Source organism: Aedes albopictus, chromosome 3 (assembly GCF_035046485.1).
Source record: "Aedes albopictus strain Foshan chromosome 3, AalbF5, whole genome shotgun sequence".
NCBI classification, from domain to species: domain Eukaryota; kingdom Metazoa; phylum Arthropoda; class Insecta; order Diptera; family Culicidae; genus Aedes; species Aedes albopictus.
Window position 1 is genome coordinate 123,570,941 of NC_085138.1, and position 21,961 is coordinate 123,592,901.

The 21,961-nt window shown below is 45.3% G+C and overlaps 1 protein-coding gene across 1 annotated transcript in view; it reads left to right on the top strand.

Annotated features, from left to right (window-relative positions):
• Positions 1-3,927: 3,927 nt before the first annotated feature.
• The window catches only part of LOC115269560 (inactive rhomboid protein 1), a 33,417-nt gene continuing 15,383 nt past the window's right edge, over positions 3,928-21,961 (top strand). Inside the window, exons 1-4 of the mRNA XM_029878364.2 lie at positions 3,928-5,615; positions 18,876-21,198; positions 21,263-21,490; positions 21,553-21,894. Of these exons, the coding sequence (XP_029734224.2) occupies positions 4,981-5,615; positions 18,876-21,198; positions 21,263-21,490; positions 21,553-21,894 (3,528 nt within the window). The 5' untranslated portion in view covers positions 3,928-4,980. The remainder of the gene's footprint in view (positions 5,616-18,875; positions 21,199-21,262; positions 21,491-21,552; positions 21,895-21,961) is intronic.

A 21,961-nucleotide genomic window follows, 5' to 3' on the forward strand; every position in this document is an offset into this window, starting at 1 on the left:
ACTGTATGCATATAGCGTCTTTACCCTCAACGAATAATTTTATTTTTACAAATATGGCCTCATATGTAATCTCGCATTTAAGATTATAATGAAGTCGCAACAAGTACATTTGAAGTTGTTGAAGAATGTCAACTTGAAGTTGTGTAATTGTTAACACAAAGTTGAAGTTACTAATGCTGCCATATGAAATCGGATAAAATTGTGGTGTTCGTATACGATTTCACGCAATCTGTTATTGTACCTTATATAATTCTAACTAAATTTGTTCATTAATATAACTTTAGACTAACATCCTTATATGACTTCTGGTTTGCTGGGATTGCACACTGGGCATTCGGGAGAATCCGCATGCCCGAAACGGTGTAGATACTGTCGGAAGCAACCATGACCTGTAAGGACCTGTGTCAGGTGGAATGAAACTTCCCCATGGCGCCTATTAATCCAACTATCTACCCTCGGTATCAACCTATAGGTCCACCTTCCTTTGGTGGAACTGTCCCACGCGCGCTGCCATTTGACCATAGAGGCCATCCTGACAGTCTTGCGTATGCCTCTTGTGCCGCGCATTTCGAAGCACTCCATATCCTCACTGATAAGAATGCTGATGGGCACCATACCAGTAATGACACAGAGAGCGTCGTGTGACACGGTACGGTACGCGCTTGCAACCCTCAGACACATAAGCCTGTAAGTACTTTCCAGCTTCCGTCGGTAGCATTCAGTACTTAGCGCGGTACCCCACGCCGGGCCGCCATACCTAAGTATGGACGTAGCAACACTAGCCAGAAGCTTGCGCTTACTGGCGTACACCGCTGAGCTATTGGACATCATCCGGGACAGTGCCGCAATAGCTGTGGAGGCTCTTTTACAGGCATAATCGACGTGGCTACCGAAGGTAAGCTTATCGTCGATCATCACGCCCAAGTGCTTGACAGAGCGCTTCGACAGGATAGTGCACTCTCCTACACTGATCTCCGTCTGCTGCGCCGACTGCATGTTGTTAACAACCGTCACCTCTGTCTTGTGGTGAGCCAGCTCCAGTTTTCTGGACCGCATCCACGCCTCCACAACCTTGATCGAGTGGTCGGTAGTCAACTTCACCTCCTCGATCGTTTCACCGTAGACTTCGAGCGTAATATCGTCGGCAAATCCGACAATCACCACTCCCACTGGGTACTCTAACCTCAACACCTCGTCGTACATGACATTCCATAACACCGGACCCAGGATGGAACCTTGCGGGACTCCTGAGGTTATGTGAAAGCACTTCCGACCCACCTCCGTGTCGTATACTAGTACGCGATTCTGGAAGTAGCTTCCGAGAATCTTGTACAAGTACTCCGGTATCCCCAGACGCAAGAGCGCATCAGCAATAGCAGCCCAACTGGCGCTATTAAATGCATTCCTTACGTCCAGAGTCACTACCCCGCAAAAGCGAATTCCCCTCCTTTGGTAGTTGATCTGCCCCAGTGGCTTTGTTGTTTTTTAACCGGCCAACCTCCTCCTCAATCTCTTGGAGGTCAGGGGCCGGAAGTCTTTCGTCCTGTGCACATACTCCTAAATCTGTTACCACGACACCTTAGAATTACGTCAAATTAACTTCTATACAATCAAAACATGCGCTGTCGTACCTCTTATATAGCATGTGTGTTGCTAGGGTCTTCCTTTGGTAGGGCCACTGCTAACTGCTGCGCGTAGTTTTGAGCCACTTCTACGTTACGCAGCTGCTCGAAAGTCTTGAGCGCATGCATACAGCTACTAAGTAGTGATCCGAATCTATTATCGCACTGCGGTATGTGCGGACATTGGTTATATCCGAGAAGAATTTACCGTCGATTAGAACGTTGTCGATTTCGTTTTCTGTTTGATGGTCGGGTGTTCTCCAGGTGGCTTTGTGGATATCTTTGCGGGGGAAGAAGGTGCTTCGGATTACCATACCACGGGAGGCTGCAAAGTTTACGCATCGCCTGCCGTTATCGTTCGATACGGCGTGCAGGCTGTTTCGCCCGATTACCGGTCGGTACATTTCCTCCCTTCCTACCTGCGCGTTCATGTCGCCGACAACGATTTTCACGTCACGCGGCGAGCAACCATCGTATGTTTGCTCTAGCTGCGCGTAGAACGCATCTTTCTCGTCATCAGGTCTCCCTTCGTATGGGCAGTGGACGTTGATGATGCTGTAGTTGAAGAAACGGCCCTTAACTCTTAACATGCACATCCTTGCGTTGATCGGCTGCCACCCGATCACACGTTGTCGCATCTTGCCAACACTATAAATCCTGTTCCCAGTTCATTGGTGGTACCACAGCTTTGGTAGAAGGTAGCCGCTCGATGCCCGCTTTTCCACACTTTCTGTCCAGTCCAACAAAGTTCCTGCAACACCACAATGTCGAAGTTGCGGGGATGTAGTTCGTCGTAAATTATCCTCTCACATCTTGCGATACCTAGTGACTTGCAATTCCATGTTCCAAGTTTCCAATCGCAGTCCTTATTTCGTCGCGTGGGTTTTTGCCGATTGTATTGAGTCGTATTTTCTCCTATGTTATTCGCAATGGAGATTTTTACGGGTGGCTTATTGGGCCTACGCCAACACTCCTGTCTCGCCGGAGGTCCATCGTGCCAGTTCTGTTTAACGTCCCAACCAACACTGGGACGACCACGCTGATGTGGCTACCACCTTGGATCTAGCTGGGTGTGGTGCAGCGTTTCTTACTCAGCCGCTGGATGCCAGAACAGACGCTGTTTGAGCCGCACCTCCTTGGTGAACAGACGCTCGGATCGTACCTCCTCAATCTAGCTGAAGTCAGAAGGACAACAGTGCCCAGGCTGCACTACCAGCTAAGCACACAACTCTCAGCTGGCGGTCTTTGTCATCGCTTGACCCGTGGAAGCATGAGGTAGGAACTTGTGAGGTCCAGAGCTATGTTTGACGCTCTCCTTATCGACTCATCGTTTTGCAGCCCGCTCGCATACGCATAACTATAGCAAATATCAAGGCGGCATACGACAGTATCGACCACACGGCTTCTCCGGGTAGCTAACTAGACTGATGAAAGCGACGATGGACTTTTTTTTTGTTTCTATTAACGTATATTTTAACTTATGGCTGATTCTACACTTAATCGATGGACGGTGTAAAAAACTGCGTCAAGACTTCGAACGATCTGTCTAGATCGTGCTATTCAATATCGCCGTGCAAGGTGTTATGCGTGAAGCAACAAAGATCGCACTTGTTGTGTACACGTCAAAAACGAAATACATACTGGCAGGTGGAACCGCGATCGACATAGCAAGTCTAGGCAGCAGTCGAAGTTGTGCCTACAAGAGTTCCACAAGAAACTGTGGTAGAAAAAGAATCACCCTCACACCAAATGTATGATGGATATAACGATGATAAGACGGATGGTTCTGTACGGGCACGAGACATGGACTGTGCTCAAAGGGGACAAGCAAGCGATCGAAGTGTTCGAACGTTGGGTGCTTTGGGCCATCTTTTACGGTGTTCAGGAGAACGGTGCAGGGTAATAAAAGATGGACCACTATACGTCAAACCTAGTATCTGGAAGTCGCAAAAACTGGAATGATACGATGGGCAGGGCATGTTGGGAGAATTCTGGACAACATTTCTGCAAATCTGGTGTACGCAAGAGATCCGGATGGTTCAAGCAGGCCGGGGATATTAATTCAGATTTATTATAATGTTTTAATGCTAAATGAATGAAATTAATTTTCAAAAATTAGGTACTTCTTTTAAACACTAGCAAATAGATAAATTACTCTATCATTTCTAATCCACAGTTGAAGACTACATCCTTGAACAATCGCACACCCCCAACAACAAAACCACCGACACACAGCCAGCGAAAACATCCACTTGGAAAACTCTCCCCTTCTGTTGAAACACACACTTTCTCACTCAGAGGAAATTCAGCTATGTGACGTTGAAAGTTTTATTTTCCACCATTCGAAAAAACGACCGTCACGAACAGGGAAATTTTGATCCGAAATTAAAGAATTTTATATCGAAAAATTCGTCAACTCTGCTAGGTACACTTCATCATAAGTTAACAGTGCACTGCTTGAGCATAAAAAGTGAACTCCAATCGATCCAGTATGGTGTGAAAAAGTGACGAAAACGACGGCAGTCAATCGCCCCTCGAACGCGATACTGCAAAGGAATCCCTTTAGCAAGTTTTTCCGTTTTTCACCTTCCGCCGCACCGCCCTTCTCTCCCCGTCCCTTCCCATCGTGGTCTCGCTCTCGCGTTCAAGCTCGCCCAGAGGGTTCTTTCTTCCTCGGAAAATCTTGCTCGCAGTGGGGCAGAGTCCTTCCCGACCTACCAGCATACAAATCGCTCGGGACGGGAGGAAAATCGACGTCGTCGTCGTCGTTGTCGTCGTCGCCGCGGCAAGGAGAACGTCATGGAGGACGAAGAACGGTTTTACGGATTTTCCCTGTGCTCAGCATAAAATTGCGAAAATTTCAGTAGTGCAGACATGGAAACTTGGAAGTGCTAGAAAAAAAGTGTAAAGGGGGGCGAAAATTGACGAGTTCGTAATGGTGGAAAATTTTAGCCTGGTGTCGTAAATGAAGGAAAGGATTGATGCGTCCAGAGGACAACGAAATGTTGAGTTAACAGCAGTAATGGTAGTGTCAAGGAAAATTCTTTAGGATCGTTCTTTGCCTACAAGAACGACGTGTATGCTTAAGGTGAAAAAGGTGGCAAGAGAGAAAAAGTGAAAATTGCTCGATAGTGAAGAGCGAGGGATTTAATAATTATCAAAATATTTTTTTCGCCACTAATCGATATTTCTAATCTTCGTCGACATTGTTATTGTTGTTGATGCTTTGAGCAACGCTGGTCTTCGTTTCGGAACATAAGTAGAAGGTGTAAGTGCCAGAGGATATCCGTGCAAAACAGAAGAATATGTGGGCGTTAAAAGTGAGGCAGCGAGTTTCGTTTCTCTAGACAATAAGGATATGTCTTCTATGGGGGACTGCTCGGAATATAGCAATCCTCACCACCATTCACAACAGCAGTCACACCATCGACATGGACACACTCAGCAACAACCGCAACAACAGCCGCAGCAGCAGCAGCAACAACAGCATCATCATCAGCAGCAACATCATCAGGCCAAGCTATCAGCTGCGTTATCATCCAACGCACTATCACATCACCAGGCCTCGGGACCGATTCTACAATCGGCCACCGGACCACCGAGTTCGAGTGCCACGCTTACCCGTGGCAGTCGTCGATCGTCCTATGGGCCCAGTCACTATCAGCAACAGCTGGTGCAGCAAACCGTAAATTTTCACGATGGATTGAGTTTGGGCGATAACATTTCCGTGGGCAGCGGCAGTATTATTAGCAACCATTCCGGGCAACGATACATGCCTGACCTCCAGTACGGGACGCTTAGTAACCGGATTATCCATCACAATGAGCGGTACGTCATTGACGATAGCAGCTGTTTGCAGCCACCCTCTCCGGCTCCAAGCAACGATCACTATGTCATGGGGATGCCATCGCCGTCGCCAACCACGGCCGCACATCACTATCCCGATCGGCATTTCACGCTTCAGGCGAGGACAATGAGCCCATCCAAAAATAGGTAAAGATATAAATGTTTCGCATTCTTTGGCTTATTTTTATTGCAATATATGTACGTACATGTTATTTTTTGGAACAGCTTGTGAGATGAACTTCATATTTTATCGAAAATAAACTCAACCGAAATAAACTTACTAAAATTAGAAGTACGATAAATTACACGACATTTATGGAGCAATTCACAGTGGATGTCATCACATACACTGTTGTCCACTGTTTTTCCTTCATAGCGGAATGCCTACCCGAGCAGAGGAAAAAAAAAGCTTAATAGTAGCAAATTTTGATATGGAGATCAGAAAGTGATATGTGTTTGTTTGAGATAAGAGGTCATTCATCTCTTCATTTGTTTAGTTCAACATCAAATTCATGATAACACTGAATCAACTATTTGCCGCCATAATATTCGATTTGCAGCTGCAGCTCTCCAACGTCGGTCACGCCCAACGCTCGTCAGATCACGCTTCACCTGGTCCGCCCATCGTGCTCTCTGTGCTCCACGCCTTCTTGTACCAACCGGATGGTTAGCGCACACCAACTTTACAGGGTAGTTGTCCGGCATTCTTGCAACATGCCCTGCCCACCGTATCCGTTCAGCTTTAACCGCTTTCAGGATGTTGGGCTCACCGTAGAGTGCAGCGAGCTCGTGGTTTATCCTTCTCTGCCACACACCGTTCTCCTGCACGCCGCCGAAGATCGACCTTAGCACGCGTCGCTCGAAAACTCCGAGTGCTTGCAGGTCCTCCTCGAGCATCGTCCATGTTTCGTGTCTGTACATAACCACCAGTCTTATTAGCGTCTTATACATGGTACATTTGGTGCGGGGGTGAATCTTTTTATTGTCATCCGTTGGCAAGGAACCGAAGTAGACGAATCCTTCTACTACCTCGAAATATCCCCGTCTATCGTAACATCGCTGCCAAGGTTTTTCCTGTCTCACTCAGTCCCACCTTCCAGCATGTACTTTTTCTTAGCCGAATTCACCACCAGTCCGACCTTTGCTGCTTCACGTTTCAGGCGGGTGGACTGTTCTGCCACCGTTCCAAATGTTTTAGCAATAATATCTATGTCATCCGCAAAACAGAAAAATTGACCGGATTTCGTGAAGATCGTACCCCGGCTGTTGAGCCTGGCTCGTCGCGTAACACCTTCCAGGGCGATGTTGAATAGTAGGCAGGAAAGTCATCACCTTGTCGTAGTCCCCGACGAGATTCGAATGAACAGGATATTTCACCCGAAATCCTTACGCTGTTCTGCACACCGTCCATCGTTGCTCTTATCAGTCTGGCAAGCTTCCCGGGGGAAGCTGTTTTTGTCCGTGATTTTCCATAACTCTGTGCGGTCGATACTGTCGTATATGTCGCCTTGAAGTCGATGAACAGGTGTTGCGTTGGGACCTGCTATTCACGGCATTTCTGGAGGATTTGCCGTACGGTAAAGATCTGGTCCGTTGTCGACCGGCCGTCGATAAAACCGGCTTAACAACTTCCCACGAACTCATTTACTTTAGGTGAAAGACGACGGAAGATGATCTGGGATAGCACTTTGTAGGCGGCATTCAAAATGGTGATCGCTCGAAAGTTCTCACACATTAACTTGTCGCCTTTCTTGTGGATGGGACAGATTATCTCTTCCTTCCACTCCTCCGGTAGCTGTTCGGTTTCCCAGATCATGACAACTAACCGGTGCAGACAGGTGGCCAACGTCGCTTTGTTGGTTTTGAGCTGGTGGATAGCATCCTTAACCTTCAGCGTGGGAGTTGGTTTGTCCCCGTCCTTTGCTGCACCAACATAGTCATTTTCTCCGCTGCCTTGATCCCCCGTGCCTACATTCTCTTCGCCATTCAGATGTTCGTCGAAGTGCTGCTTCTACCTTTCGATTACCTCACGTTTGTCCGTCAGGAGGCTCCCGTCCTTATCCCTGCAGATTTCGGCTTGCGGCACGTAGCCTTTGCGGGATGCGTTGAGCTTCTGGTAGAACTTACGTGTTTCTTATAAACGACACGACTTTTTCTCTAGGAAGAGACGGGTCTGCTGCTTCCGCTTCTGTCTGTATCGCTCCACATTCTGTCGGGTTCCATGCTGCAGCGTTACCGCCCGCGCTGCGTCCTTCTCCTCCAGAACCGTTCTGCACTCCTCGTCGAACCAATCGTTTCGTCGCCTCCGTTCTACGTACCCGATGGTGCTCTCGGCTGCGTTGTTGATGACTGCTTTGACTGTACTCCAGCAGTCCTCTAGAGGGGCCACAACGAGCACACCCTCGTCCGGCAACGCTGCCTCGAGATTCTGCCCGTATGCGGTGGCGACATCCAGTTGCTTCAGTCGCTCTAGATCGTACCGAGGCGGCCGCCAGTACTGTACATTGTTAATAAAGGAGAGATTTGGGCGCAGCTTAACCATCACCAGGTAGTGATCAGAGTCGATATTAGCGCCACGATAAGCCCTGACGTTGATAATGTCGGAAAAGTCGATGCGGGAGGCTATGCAGGAAGAAGGTGCTACGAATGACCATGTCCTTGGAGGCTGTGAAATCAATGAGTCGTAGGCCGTTTTCGGTCGTCAGCTGGTGGGCGCTGAACTTACCAATCGTCGGTCTGAATTCCTCCTCCTGGCCTACCTGCGCGATCAAATCTCCTATGATGATCTTGAAGTCGTGGCTTGGGCAACTATCGTACTCGCGTTCGAGCTACGCGTAAAATGCGTCCTTGTCATCATCAGTACTTCCGGAGTGTGGGCTGTGCACTAGGCTGTGCACGTTTATTATGCTGAAGTTGGAGAATTGGCCCTTGATCCTCAACCTGCACATTCTTTCGTCGATCGGCCACCAACCGATCATGCGCCTCTGCATATCACCCATCATGATGAAAACTGTTCCCAGCTCGCGTGTGTTGCCGCAGCACTGGTAGATGGTATGATTACCTCTAAACGTTCGCACCATGGATGCTGTCCAACACACCTCCTGCAGCGCTACGATGCCGAACCCGCGGTCCTTCAGTAGATCGGCGAGTATGCGGGTGCTCCCAATGAAGTTGAGAGATCGGCAGTTCCACGTACCGAGTTTCCAATCGCAAGTCCTTTTTGTTCGCTGGGGTCGTTACCGTTGGTCTCGGTACTTATTATTCTGTTGCTGATTTCCGTTACAATGATTTTTTACGGCTGGCTCGTAGGGCCTGATCCCAACCCCCTACTTTCCGGAGGACCATAGTGCACAGTTGAGCTTAGAATCCTTCTCTGGCACTTGGACGTAGATCAGCCGCCCCTAACATGGGGATCAGACGCTCCTCCTGGAGAACAGACGCTCAGGTTTGTCGAAGCAACCCCCCCCCCCTTCCCTGTCAGCCTACGACCAAAGTTCCCACCGGGGTTGGTTACCCGATTTTCCCTAAGGTTGCTCATAGTTTCCGCCCGGTACCACGAGGAGGTATGAATAGGAGTTGCTGGGCAGAGGCTAGTGGATCACAATGGGATCTGAATTGCGCAGCATACCCAGCCTTTACCGTCCCCCTCCCAATATTCATTTATTGCGTTCTACCGGGATATCTTCATAAATATAGCCAAGGTTTCATCTAGACAAGCTTGCTATTTGGTGAAAACATTCGCGAAATGGTGCGATTCGCTTTCGACAACGAATACGTTTTCACCCTTCCTCACATTATCAAACCAACCTCCCGTACGAATAGCATACGAACAGACTCGGCACTGATCAGCACTGTTGGCTGCTCCTTTTCGCCGTTGAGCTGTTGCGTTCCAGTCAAGCCTGTCTTTTCGTCGCTTTCGAAGCTTTTCGATCAGCTTATCGCGAAGCATCGTAGGCTGGAAACGTTATTGGTGTGGTGTCGGTACATGCGAATGTTCTCTTTGTCTCTGGTCATCGCTGAGCAGTTTACAGTTCAATCGCAAGCGATAAAAATAATTAATAAGATGATTGAGCATTCGTGAGGTGAACTGATGCTCACGTGCAACCCGATTTGACCTGCCCGCAAAGGAAGGGTATCACTACCCTTCATGCCCTATCAGATGCACCCGAAGGTTGCAGACAGCAGGGTCTCACCTACCCCCACCCTTGCCGGGGACCCCTTTCCAACCGCGGGCCCCTTTTCAACTGCATCTGGACTAGCTATTCTCCGAGTCCACGCGCCACCTCCTCTGTAGCTCCCAGACGATATGGGTAATAGCCGTTGAAACGGCGTTCCAGCTAACCTCATCCTTACACATCCTCTGGACCAAATTGTCCGGAGTTGTGTCCTCCCCGCATGTGGCAAGCATGCGGCTGTTCGGGTTCGTTTGGAAGTTGACCATCAATGTTAACTTCTTTTCCCGATCAGCCTAGATAGCTGTGTAGTGTCGGTAGCGGTTGTCGCAATTGGCTAAGAATAACACTACGGACCGCCTGATCCAGTGGTAAGAGTCCACTAAACAGGTGACCCCTAATTCATGGTGTTATGCGGCTTTATGCTTACCGTGCCAAAGAATTAATGGTTAGGGGGGTCTAATAAAAACCTAACCACAAACGGAGCCTGTGGAGAATTAGGGCGTCCTCCACAGTATTACGCCCTTACTGCGCTAACCGGAGCAATGGTGCAGTGGACCTTGCGTTTCTCCGAGATAATCAGTTGCCCTTCTTAAGTCTCAAATTTAAGGCTAAATAAGGGCGGGGTTATTCAAATGTTATTAATTAGTTTACATTACTGTCTATATGGGTTCGCTTAATGCGTTTTCGCTATTGGCGTTTTTCAATTGACCAAGGTTTGGTTCGTCGTTGATTTTTCCTTTTTGTGCTGTGATTGTGAAGAGTAATCCTGTCTAGTTTGGGTAGTGGCTACGGCAAGGAAACCTCAGATCAATTTTCAGCGTAAAAAGCGTATGTAGCCCAAGTGTTCATTTTCGTAGGGTAACTTCTGTTTAGGTTACCTTGTGAACCCAGCTTTGCTTTTTTCATTATAGATGAACTGTCGTGCCTCGAGCATGCTCTGTTTTAGAATAACGTTAACAGTATGTTTCAACCTTTCCTTATGGATGCCTTCAAGCAAGCTTTTGTTTTCAGCATCTTTTCGCTGATATTTGGCATCTGAAGTAGCTCAAACATTGATTTGAGATGCTTCAGTTTGATGGAATACTTAGGTAGTACAGTTCATGGCTAACTTAACATAGAAGTGCACCTAACCCAACTCTGCATGAGCAGAATTTGTCATGAGTTGACTGATTGGCATGTGTCAGATAAGGACTCTCCATTTGACCTTTTTGCACTTTGGAGTGTTCCTTCGCAAACTTTACGTATTCAGGCGCCCCTGCTCAACAAGCTAGGGAACCTGTAATAACACAGCGTAACAAAAATTAACTTTTGGTGTGTCTCTAGAGCAAACTTATGTGTCTCTAACAGATTTTGGGTCGCTGAATCCGAATCCGGGCTCAGATTTGCTCTAGCACGTCACAATTTTGAGCTATACCCCAATTTATAGGGTAAAATATGCGATTTTGGGCTTTTTTGACTTCAAGCCATTAAGCATGGAAATATTGTTTTTAAGCAATCAAAAGGTAAATTGCTCATTTAACATCTAAACTAACGACTCATGCAAAATATTTTGTTTTTCCAAATCAAATTTGATAGTTTTAAGCGATTTATGTTAGGTACGATATTTCCCATACAAGTCACCCTCCAGAAGTTGCATGCAAGTTTCGATACTAACATAAAATGCTTAAATCTATGAAATTTGATATGGTAAAATGAAATATTTTGCATGAGTCGTTAATTTAGATGTTAATTGAGCAATTTACCTTTTGATTGCTTAAAAAAAATATTTCCATGCTCAATGGCTTACAGTCAAAAAAGCCCATAATCGCATATTTTACCCTATAAATTGGGGTATAGCTCAAAATTCTGACGTGTTAGAACAAATCTTAGCCCGGATTCGGATTCAGCAGCCCAAAATCTGTCAGAGACACAGAAGTTTGCTCTTGAGACAAAAAAAATGTTGCGCTGTGTGGTTGCGTTCACATTTTATGGATAACTCGCTTCCATTGCTACTCCAAGAGAGTTTTATTATGGTTTTGTTATTACAACGCCCTTCATTGTGGTATACCATAGCTACTGCTTTGAAAGAAGCTTGTCCTCTGCGGTCTGTGCGGACCGCAAGAGGTATTCCTGAATGGAACTCGGACCTGTTCACGTTCTAAATATCTTCGGATAAATCAGTCTTTTGTATAGCTACGAATCTTTAGCTTCTACCCCGAGGATTGTAGCTATAAAATCAATTTAGTGAGCACTAAAAAGCTCTGCTTACTTCAAATCTCCTGGAGCAAATGGGGCTTTATCCTATTTTTCTCCAGAGGGATTTGAGTTTTTCAAACATGTTTTGAACTCTTGAGTTTTCTATTGGGTATTTTCATGGCATGAAATTACTCTGTAGTTTTATCCCGAAAGGGTGCGTGCGTTGTAAAAAGAAGGAATAAATTCCAGATTTATCTGGTTACGTCGTTCTTTCTGAAATGCTCGAAACGCATTGTCGATTATCACATCTGTGATGTTCGTCTGGCTAACATGCCTGTTCATGTGAACTCACATGTCTCCCAATTTGGGATGTCCACAGTGACTCTTTTACATAAAATTACATAAAGACACATAAGCCTGTAAGTACTTTCCAGCTTCCGTCGGTAGCATTCAGTACTTAGCACGGTGCCCCACGCCATACCTAAGTATGGGCGTAGCAACACTAGCCAGAAGCTTGCGATTACTGGCGTACACCGCAGAGCTATTGGACATCATGCGGGACAGTGCCGCAATAGCTGTGGAGGCTCTTTTACAGGCATAATCGACGTGGCTACCGAAGGTAAGCTTATCGTCGATCATCACGCCCAAGTGTTTGGCGGAGCGCTTTGACAGGATAGTGCACTCTCCTACACTAATCTCCGTCTGCTGCTCCGACTTCCGGTTGTTAACAACCGTCACCTCTGTCTTGTGGTGAGCCAGCTCCAGTTTCCTGGACCGCATCCACGCCTCCACAACCTTGATCGAGTGGTCGGTAGTCAACTTCACCTCCTCAATCGTTTCACCGTAGACTTCGAGCGTAATGTCGTCGGCAAATCCGACAATCTCCACTCCCACTGGGTACTCTAACCTCAACACCTCGTCGTACATGACATGCCATAACACCAGACCCAGGATGGAACTTTGCGGGACTCCTGAGGTTATGTGAAAGTACTTCCGACCCACCTCCGTGTCGTAAACTTGTACGCGATTCTGAAAGTAGCTTTCGAGAATCTTGTACAAGTACTCCGGTATCCAAGGGCGTAGCCAGGGGGGGCAGGGGGGGGCCGTGGCCCCCCCCTGACCGAGCAACTATATTCTAACTTAACCGAAAAACTTAGATGATCAGAGCTGTTTCTGACTAGTAAAAATAAAATTCTCCTGCATCCTCGTATTTTTTTTTTCATGTATGCAGGAATTCCTTCGGAAGAATATCTTCGAAAATTCCTGAGGGTATTCCTTCGGAAATATCTGGAGGAATTCCTTTGGAAATTCCTGAAGGAATTCCATCAAAAAATCGTGGAGGAATCCCTTCGGAAATTCCTGAAGGGTTCTTTCGGAAATACCTGGAGCAATTCCTTCGGAAATTCCTGGAGGAATTCCTTCGGAAACTCCTTGGGCAGTTCCTTGGGAAAATCTTGAATGAATACCTTCGGAGATTCCTGGAGGAATTCTTTCAGAAATGCATAGAGAAATTTGTGAGGAAATCCTTAGGTGAATTCCTTACGAAATTCCTGAACAAAAAATTCCAAACTTCCTGGAGGAATGCTTTAGGAAATTCCTGGAGGAATTCCTTCGGAAATTTCTGGACGAATGTCATTGAAAATTCCTGGAGGCATTCCTTCGGAAAGTCGTGGAGGATTTTTTTCCAAAATACTTTTTGGATTTTTTTTTTGGAAATTCTTGCAGGAATTCCTTCGGAAATTCCTGGCGGAATTCCTGGAGGAACTCCTTCGGAAATTCCTAGCGGAATTCCTGGAGGAATTCCTTCGGAAATTCCAATTCCTGGAGGAATTCTTTCAGAAATTTAAGGAGGAATTCCTTCGGAAATTGCTGGACGAATTCCTTTGGAATTCCAGGAGGAATTCATTTAGGAATTCCTGGAGGAATTCTTTCGGAAATTCCGGGAGGAATTCCTTCGGAAATTACTGGACGGATTTCATTGGAAATTCCAGGAGGAATTCCTTCGGAAATTCCTGCAATAATTTCTTCGGCAATTACTGGAGGAATTCCTTCGGAAATTCCTGGACGAATTCTTTTGGAAGTTCCTGGAGGAATTCCTTCGGAAATTCCTGGAGGAATTCCTTCAGAAATTCCTAGAGGATTTTTTTCGGAAATTCTTTTTAGATTTTTTGAAATTCCTGTAGGAATTCCGTCGGAAATTCCTAGCAGAATTCCTTCGGAAAACCCTGAAGGAATTCTTTCAGAAATTCCGGGGGGGATTTCTTCGGAAATTTTATTAGGAATTCCTTCAAAAAATTCCTGGAGGAATTCTGTCAGAAATTTCGGGAGGAATTCCTTCGGAAATTGCTGGACGAATTCCTTTGGAGATTCCCGGAGGAATTCATTCGGAAATTCCAGGAGAAATTCCTTTAGGAATTTCTGGATGAATTCTTTCGGAATTTCCTGAAGGAATTCCATCGTAAATTGCTGGGCGAATTCCATTGGACATTCCTGAAGGAATTCCTTCCAAAATTCTTGGAGGAATCCCTTCGCAAAATCCTGGAAGAATTCCTTCGGAAATTCCTGAAGGACTTCGTTCGGAAATTACTGGAGGAATTCCATCGAAAATTCCTTGGCGAGGTCCTTCGAAAAATCTTGGATGAATACTTTCGGAAATTGCTGGACGAATTCCTTTGGAGATTCCTGGAGGAATTCATTCGGAAATTCCAGAAGGAATTTCTTTAGGAATTCCTGGAGGAATTCTTTCGGAAATTCCGGGAGGAATTGCTTCGGAAATTCCAGTAGCAATTCCTTCAAAAAATCCTGGAGGAATTCCTTACAAAATTCCTGAAGGAATTACTTCCAAAACACTTGGAGGAATCCCTTCGGAAATTCCTTGGGGAGTTCCCTCGAAAAATCTTGGATTAATACCTCCGAATATTTCTGGAGGAATTCTTTCAGAAATCTATAGAGAAATTTCTGAGAAAATCCTTGGATGAGTTCCTTAGGACATTCCTGGAAAAAAATCATTCTAAACTTCTTAGAGGAATGCTTTTTATGATTCCTGGAGGAGAATTCCTTCGGAAATTACTAGACGAATTTCTTTGGAAATTCTAGGAGGAATTCCTTCGGAAATTACTGGACTAATTTCTTCGGAAATTACTGGAGGAATTCCTTCGGAAATTCCTGGAGGTATTCTTTCGGAAATTCATGGAGGAATTCCTTCAGAAATTCATGGAGGTATTCCTTCGGAAATTCCTGGAGATTTTTTTTCGGAAAGTCTTTTTGGATTTGATTTTTGGAAATTCCAAGAGGAATTCCCTCGAAAATTCATGGATGAATTCCTTTACAAATTCCGTTAGGAATTCCTTCAAAAATTCCTTGAGGAATTTTTTAGAAAATTCTGGGAGGAATTTCCTGAGAAATTCCTCCATTAATTTCCGGATGAATTTCTTCAGAAATTTCCGGAGGAAATCCTCCAGGAATTTCCGAAGGAGATCCTCCAGGAATTTTCAAAAAAATTCCTTCTGCAATTTCCGAAGGAATTCCTCCTAGAATTTCCGAAGGAATTCCTTCATAAATTTCCGAAGGAATTCCTTCAAGAAATTCCGAAGGAAATCTTCCAGCAATTTCCGAAGGAATTCCTCCTGGAATTTCCGAGGGAATTCCTGCAGTTATTTCCGGTGGAATTCCTCCAGGGATTTTCAAAGGAATTTCACCTGGAATTTTCAAAGGATTTCCTGCCAGAGTTTCCGAAGGAATTCTTACATGAATGTCCGAAGGAATTCCACCAGGAATTTTCGAAAGAATTTCTCCTGGAATTCCTCACGAGTTTCCGAAGGAGTTGCTCCATAAATTTCAGAAGGAATTCCTCCAAGACTTTTGCGAAGAAATCGCTCAAGGATTTTCTGAAGGAATTCCTCCATGAATTTCCGAAGGAATTCCTCCAGAAATTTCAGGAAAGAATTTCTCCAGGTATTTCCGAAGGAATTACTTCAGGCATTTCCGAAGAAATTCCTCCAGGAATTTCCGAAGGAAATCCTCCACGAATTCTCGAAGGAATTCCTCCAAGAATTTCCGAGGGCATTCCTCCAGGATTTTCCCGAAGAATTCCTCCATAAGTTTCCGGAGAAGTTTGTCCAGGAATTTCCGTAGGAATTCCTCCAGGAATTTTCAAAGGAATTCCTCCTGGATTTTTCAAAGGATTTACTTCTGAATTTCCGAAGGAATTCCTCTACGAATTTCCAAAGAAATCCCTCCCGGAATTTCCAAAGAAATTTCTTATGGATTTGCCTTGAAGTACCTCCAATAATTTCCGAATGAATTCCTCCAAAAATGTTTGACGGTTGTCCTCAAAAACTTGTCAAGGATCCTTCGGTGGAATTCCTTGAGGAATTTCGTAAAGATTTATAAAAAAAACCTTAAATATTCCTCTACGAACTTATTAAACAATTTCTCACGAAATTTCCGAAGGTATTCCATAAGACATTTCAGACATATGTTAAAAAAAATCCATACGAACTCCTTTAACAATTTCCGAATTTTCATTATCAAGGCATTTTTAAAGGAATTCTTCAAAGTATTGCCGAATGAGTTCCTCTAGGAAATAAAAAATCACAAAAAGCATTTCTTCAGGTAATTCCGAAATATTTTTTCAAGGAAGTTTTGAAAGGTTTTTAAAGAAATTCCTTATGGAATTTCAGAAGGGATATCTCATGAGACTTTTAGTGGATTTTCTTCAATATTTTCGAAAGAATTGTTTCAGGAATTTGGGAAGGAATTCTCACAGGAATTTCCTGATGAATTCCTCCAAGAATTTTTGAAGGTATTCCTCAAAGAATTTTCGGAAGAATTCCTCACGAAAACTCCGAAGGAGTTCCTCAAGGAATATTCTAAATCTATTTCAAAGAAATTCCTCAAGGAATTCCCGTAGAATCTTCTAAAGGAAATCGTAGAAGAACTCTCGAAGGAATGTCTTATGGAATTTCCCAAGAAGCTTTAGAAATAAAGGAATTCCTCAAAAAATTTCTGAAGAATTTGTCAAGGAATTTCCGGTGGAATTCCTCAAGGATTTTTGAAATAAATTCCTGAAATTATTCTTTAATTGATTCCTTTAAAAATTTCCGAATGCATTCCTCTAGCAACTTCCAGGATTTTCAGAAGAAATTCCTTTAGAAATTTTCAAAGATTTTTTTCCGGTAATTTCGAAGGAATTCATTAAAGGATTTTTCGAAGAAATTTCTCCAAAAATTGCTTAGGGTATTCCTCAAGGAAAGAAATCTTAGTTTGATTGGAATTTTTGAAAGAATTCCCGGGGAAATTCTTAAAGTATTTTCTGGAGCTTCTCAAATGGATTTCTGGTGGAATTAAGAATGATATTTGTAAAGAATTACTGGGGAAATTCTCAAAAGAATGCATGGTGAAATTCGTAATAAAACTTTTGGAGGAATTATTGAAGAAATTTCTGAATGTATTCCCAACGGAATTACTGCAAGTTTTCCGAAGGTAATTTCTGCTGATATATCTACATTAAAATAACCTGGAAAAGTATTAAAGAAATTTCTGGAGAAACTGCTGGATAAATTCAATTTCATGATGGCATTTGTTAAGAAATTCCTGAAGCAATATCTTGAGGAATTCCTCAGGATTACAATCATATATGATTCTTCCATTGAACCATTCCTGTTAATCACCCATATTTCATACTTCACTTTTATTTTTTTTAAATGATGAAGTATTTGAACTCCTTTTTACTGCAAAGTGGTTTTCAGTGTAAGGGTGCTCGCCCCCCCTGGCCGAAAAGCTGGCTACGCCCTTGCCGGTATCCCCAGACGCAAGAGCGCATCGGCAATAGCAGACCAGCTGGCGCTATTAAACTCATTCCTTACATCCAGAGTCACTACCGCGCAGAAGCGAATTCCCCTCCTCTTAGGCTCGAGTGCTTTCTCGGCGGTTTTTGTAACCGACAAGATAGCGTCTACGGTGGACCTCCCCTTCCGGAAGCCGTACTGGTTGCTCGAGAGACCATTTACGCCCTCAGTGAACTTCAACATTCTATTGAGGATGATCTTTTCGAGCACCTTCCCCGCCGTGTGAATCAAGCATATTGGTCCATATGCCGACGGGTCTCCGGGTGGTTTCCCCGCCTTTGGCAATAGTACCAGGCTCTGCCTCTTCCAAGCTTCTGGGAAAACTCCCTCGTCCAGGCATTTCTGCATAGCAGACCTGAACATCTCGGGAGCCTCTGCAATAGCTACTTTTAAGGCCAGGTTCGGAACTCCGTCCGGACCTGGGGCCTTACCTACGCTAAGGGACTTAGCTATCCCCGCAAGTTCCACATCGGTGACCCTTTCCTCATCGCCAGCCCCAGTCCCCGGCTGTTCTACGAAAGGAGGCCAAGGACTAGGATCATGACGCGGAAAAAGTCCTCCAATGATCCCCTCCAACATCTCTGGAGATTGCTCTGTAGGAGCCATCACACCTCTCGTCTTGGCCATAACGATCCTGTAGGCATCACCCCACAGGTTCGTATTGGCACTCTGACAGCATAGCATAGCATAGCATAGCATAGCGTAGCATAGCATAGATAGATAGATAGATTTGTTGAGCAGGTCATAAGTAGATCAAAAAGCAATTTCAAATCATGAAAAACATTTTAAATGAACGATTAACCCTTTAGTACGCGCGCCGTTGTAAAAGTACAACACCACCAAAAAACCTCGCTCGTCGTATACAGCGCGGACGCGGTGCAGCTTTAAGATGAAACAGGTGCGCGTCCTGAACCAAATTTTCCTGATTTCGTTTGAAATTGTTTAAGATCAATTACTGTAAAATCAACATGTTCTGGAATAGCTGTTCTTTGAAAATACAGTGAAGTCATATCAGACGATTAATTTTACTTCAATTTTAAGTGCATATTATTAGCACTACTCAAACATTTTTTGGTTCTGAGGATATTTACCAATTTCCTCACTTATTAAATTCTTACAAGTGCGCGAAACCCGAATATCTAAATATTTACTTAAAAAACTATATCTAACTTACCTATTTACTTAAAAAATGCATTCTCCATTTGCAGATATCGTCACAGCCTGACTGAGAGCTATCGCGACATGTCACCTCAATGCGATCGGTATATTCCTCCACCAGCACATTTTCTCAACACTACGAATCCCCTCGCAGCTGCAGATAGCTATGGATATCTCAACTCTAACGTGCACACTCCGGTCAAACGCTACGTACCAACCCCTCCACCTCAAGAACCGACCTACCAGCCCCAAACCCAATTGATGACAGCACTACTCACTCAAACAGCTGTCAACGCTTCACAACATAGAAACAATCATCTCACAAGTACCTTGCCGTACCGTTTCCGCGTGAAATCGTGTCCCAACGAGCAAACCATTTCGCCACCCCAGGGCTTCGATACATCCGATCACTACGCCACGCCACCACGTGTTCGTCCCCAAAAATGTCCGTCTTCCCTGACACCCAGCTGCTCAGCTTCTGGTTCCACCCTGTCCTCCCAAGCTGTGAACTCAGGACGTCAGTCCCGCCAGAGCACAGAATACCTGATAGCACGTACTCCCAGCACCGACTTTCTAGATCAACCATCATGTCGTGTTGCCACTCCAGTAAGTGTAATGAGCGAACCAAATGGCAGTGCATCATGTTTGCATTGTAACACACTACGTCGAGCCACTGGTGTTCATCAGACCACACAAACCAGCGGTCCCATAAGCCCACAGCCGTTGTCCATTTCATCAGCCACCGAATCAACAGGTCGTCAATCACCGATGAGTCCAGCTTCCGTATCATCACCCATCACTACAGTTCAATCATCGAATAGTTTACATCAGTCGCAGCACAATCATCACCAACCACAAACGCAGCAACAGCAGCAGCAACAACAGCACCACATGCAGCAAGTTGCATCCAACATTATGACCACAACGCAATCACAACCGCAGATATCTTTAGAGAACTACAATAGTATGGAGCACAGAGATATTTCAACTATTCCTCGATATCACGCCAAACAGCAACAGCAGATGCCATCACAACAACCGTCAGCACACTCATCAGAACAGAGCATCATGACCAACAGTAACAGTCGTTCAATACTAATACAGTATCAACAGCAGAATGTTATATCACAGCCACCACCACAACAGCAACAAATGCAACCACCGCCAGCAGTACAATCCGTACCACCGCAGCAAATGATCCCACAACAGCCACCTCAAGTACAGCAACAGCCATCGCAACCGTCGCAACCACAACCAATGCCAGCACCTGTGGCACAAGCATCACTTCCGGGGCCATCAATGCAGCCCCACTCGCCACCAATGAGTGATTCGCCGGCGTCCACATTACAGCGTAATGCTCAACAACAGATATTACGTCCAATTGGGCCAAATATGTCACGCAAACAGCGTATCAAGGAATACATGAAACACGAAACGGCCAAGTTCTTCGGTGTGGATAATCTCAATGAAGAGTACGAAAGGCACAAATGGGACGACCGTCAAAAGCGTTTCGCTATCCGACGCTTTGGTCAGCTGAAGGACGAATACGATTTCTCCTATCGCAATAATAACGCCAATCAGAACGCTGTCGAAGAGCATGCCCCTCCGGTAGACAGACCCGATGTGCTGCCAGCCCAAAGCCAAGACGAGCGGGATACGGAACAGAACCGTCGTCAACGCGCAAATCCACATTACACCTACGATAACGGGGCTGACAACTTCATGGTCAAAGCGGAACGAAAACCGTCGGTACCGACGGTTATCTGGAATGGCATTTCATTTCTGATTCAAAGCATTACCAGGAAACACCTGCGCAAACAAAAGCAATGGTCGCGTAGTTTTGCTCCGGCACACGTCGAGCTGACAAATGAGGACAACGAACACTGCGACGGTCTGCAGCCGATCCAGGACGAGGAGGCATTTTTCGACACTCCAGTTCCAACTGCCGGCCCACCACCAAATCCGGGCCAAGTCGTGGATAATTCGCGACAACTGTTCGTATCAGATGGCGACCGTGGACTGGGCGGAACGGCCGGAAGCGGCATTATCAACGGCTGGCGAACACGATCCTCCGAACTGCAACTGCAAGCTCGGGAAGGCGCTAGTGGAGCACTCGGTCAACGAATCTCTTCGCACATTTTGGACGGAGTGCTTGACAACTCAATGCGACCAATAGGAAACAAAGTTAAACTACTTAGACCAGATCTGCTCGACGATCGTTACGATTATAGACCTTTCTTTACGTACTGGATTAATACGGTTCAAATTTTGGTGCTGGTTGTGTCATTGATTTGCTACGGTTTTGGACCCGTGGGTTGGGGGATGGAGGACAAGACTGCTCAAGTGCTTGTCACCAGTTTGAACCTTCAAGAGGTTAGTATGAGAGGTTTGAATCTCCCTGAATAGTAACTGATAAGATCTGTTTTCTTGATTTCAGGTTCATCATAGGGAATCACGCAATGTATGGATAGGGTTGAGAAATACGGACATTGTACATTTAGGAGCTAAATACGGAGCATGCATGAGGCGAGACTCCAGAATATCAGACGTTATAGCAAAGACCAGGAAGCACGAAAGAGAAACGGCTTGTTGTATCCGAAACGATGATTCCGGCTGTGTTCAGAGCTCGCAAGCGGACTGCTCAATGCGCGGGCTGTGGCCAACGGTAAATAATAAATTTAGGTGCAGGTTCTTGAAATATTATAAAATATTCACTTTTCATTTCAGAAAACAATTGCCACGTGGAAGAAGTGGTCTCCTGGTGACTCGGGTCCCGGGGGTCGCATTTCCGGTAGTGTATGCGGGCTGGATCCAAAATACTGTGATGCTCCAGCGTCAATTGCGCCGCACGAATGGCCAGATGACATCACCAAGTGGCCCATCTGTCGCAAGAATAATCAATTTACGCAACGATTCCGCTTCAAGGATCACACCGCGGAGCACATGGTGTGCGAAGTGATTGGTCATCCGTGCTGTATCGGCGTCTATGGTGAATGCCGCATCACAACTAGGGAGTACTGCGACTTTGCCTCCGGGTATTTCCACGAAGAGGCTTCGCTTTGTTCGCAGGTTTGTCCTTGAAGGCTGGAGACGTTTGATCAATACTGTATATGAATATCCACGACTGATTTATTGT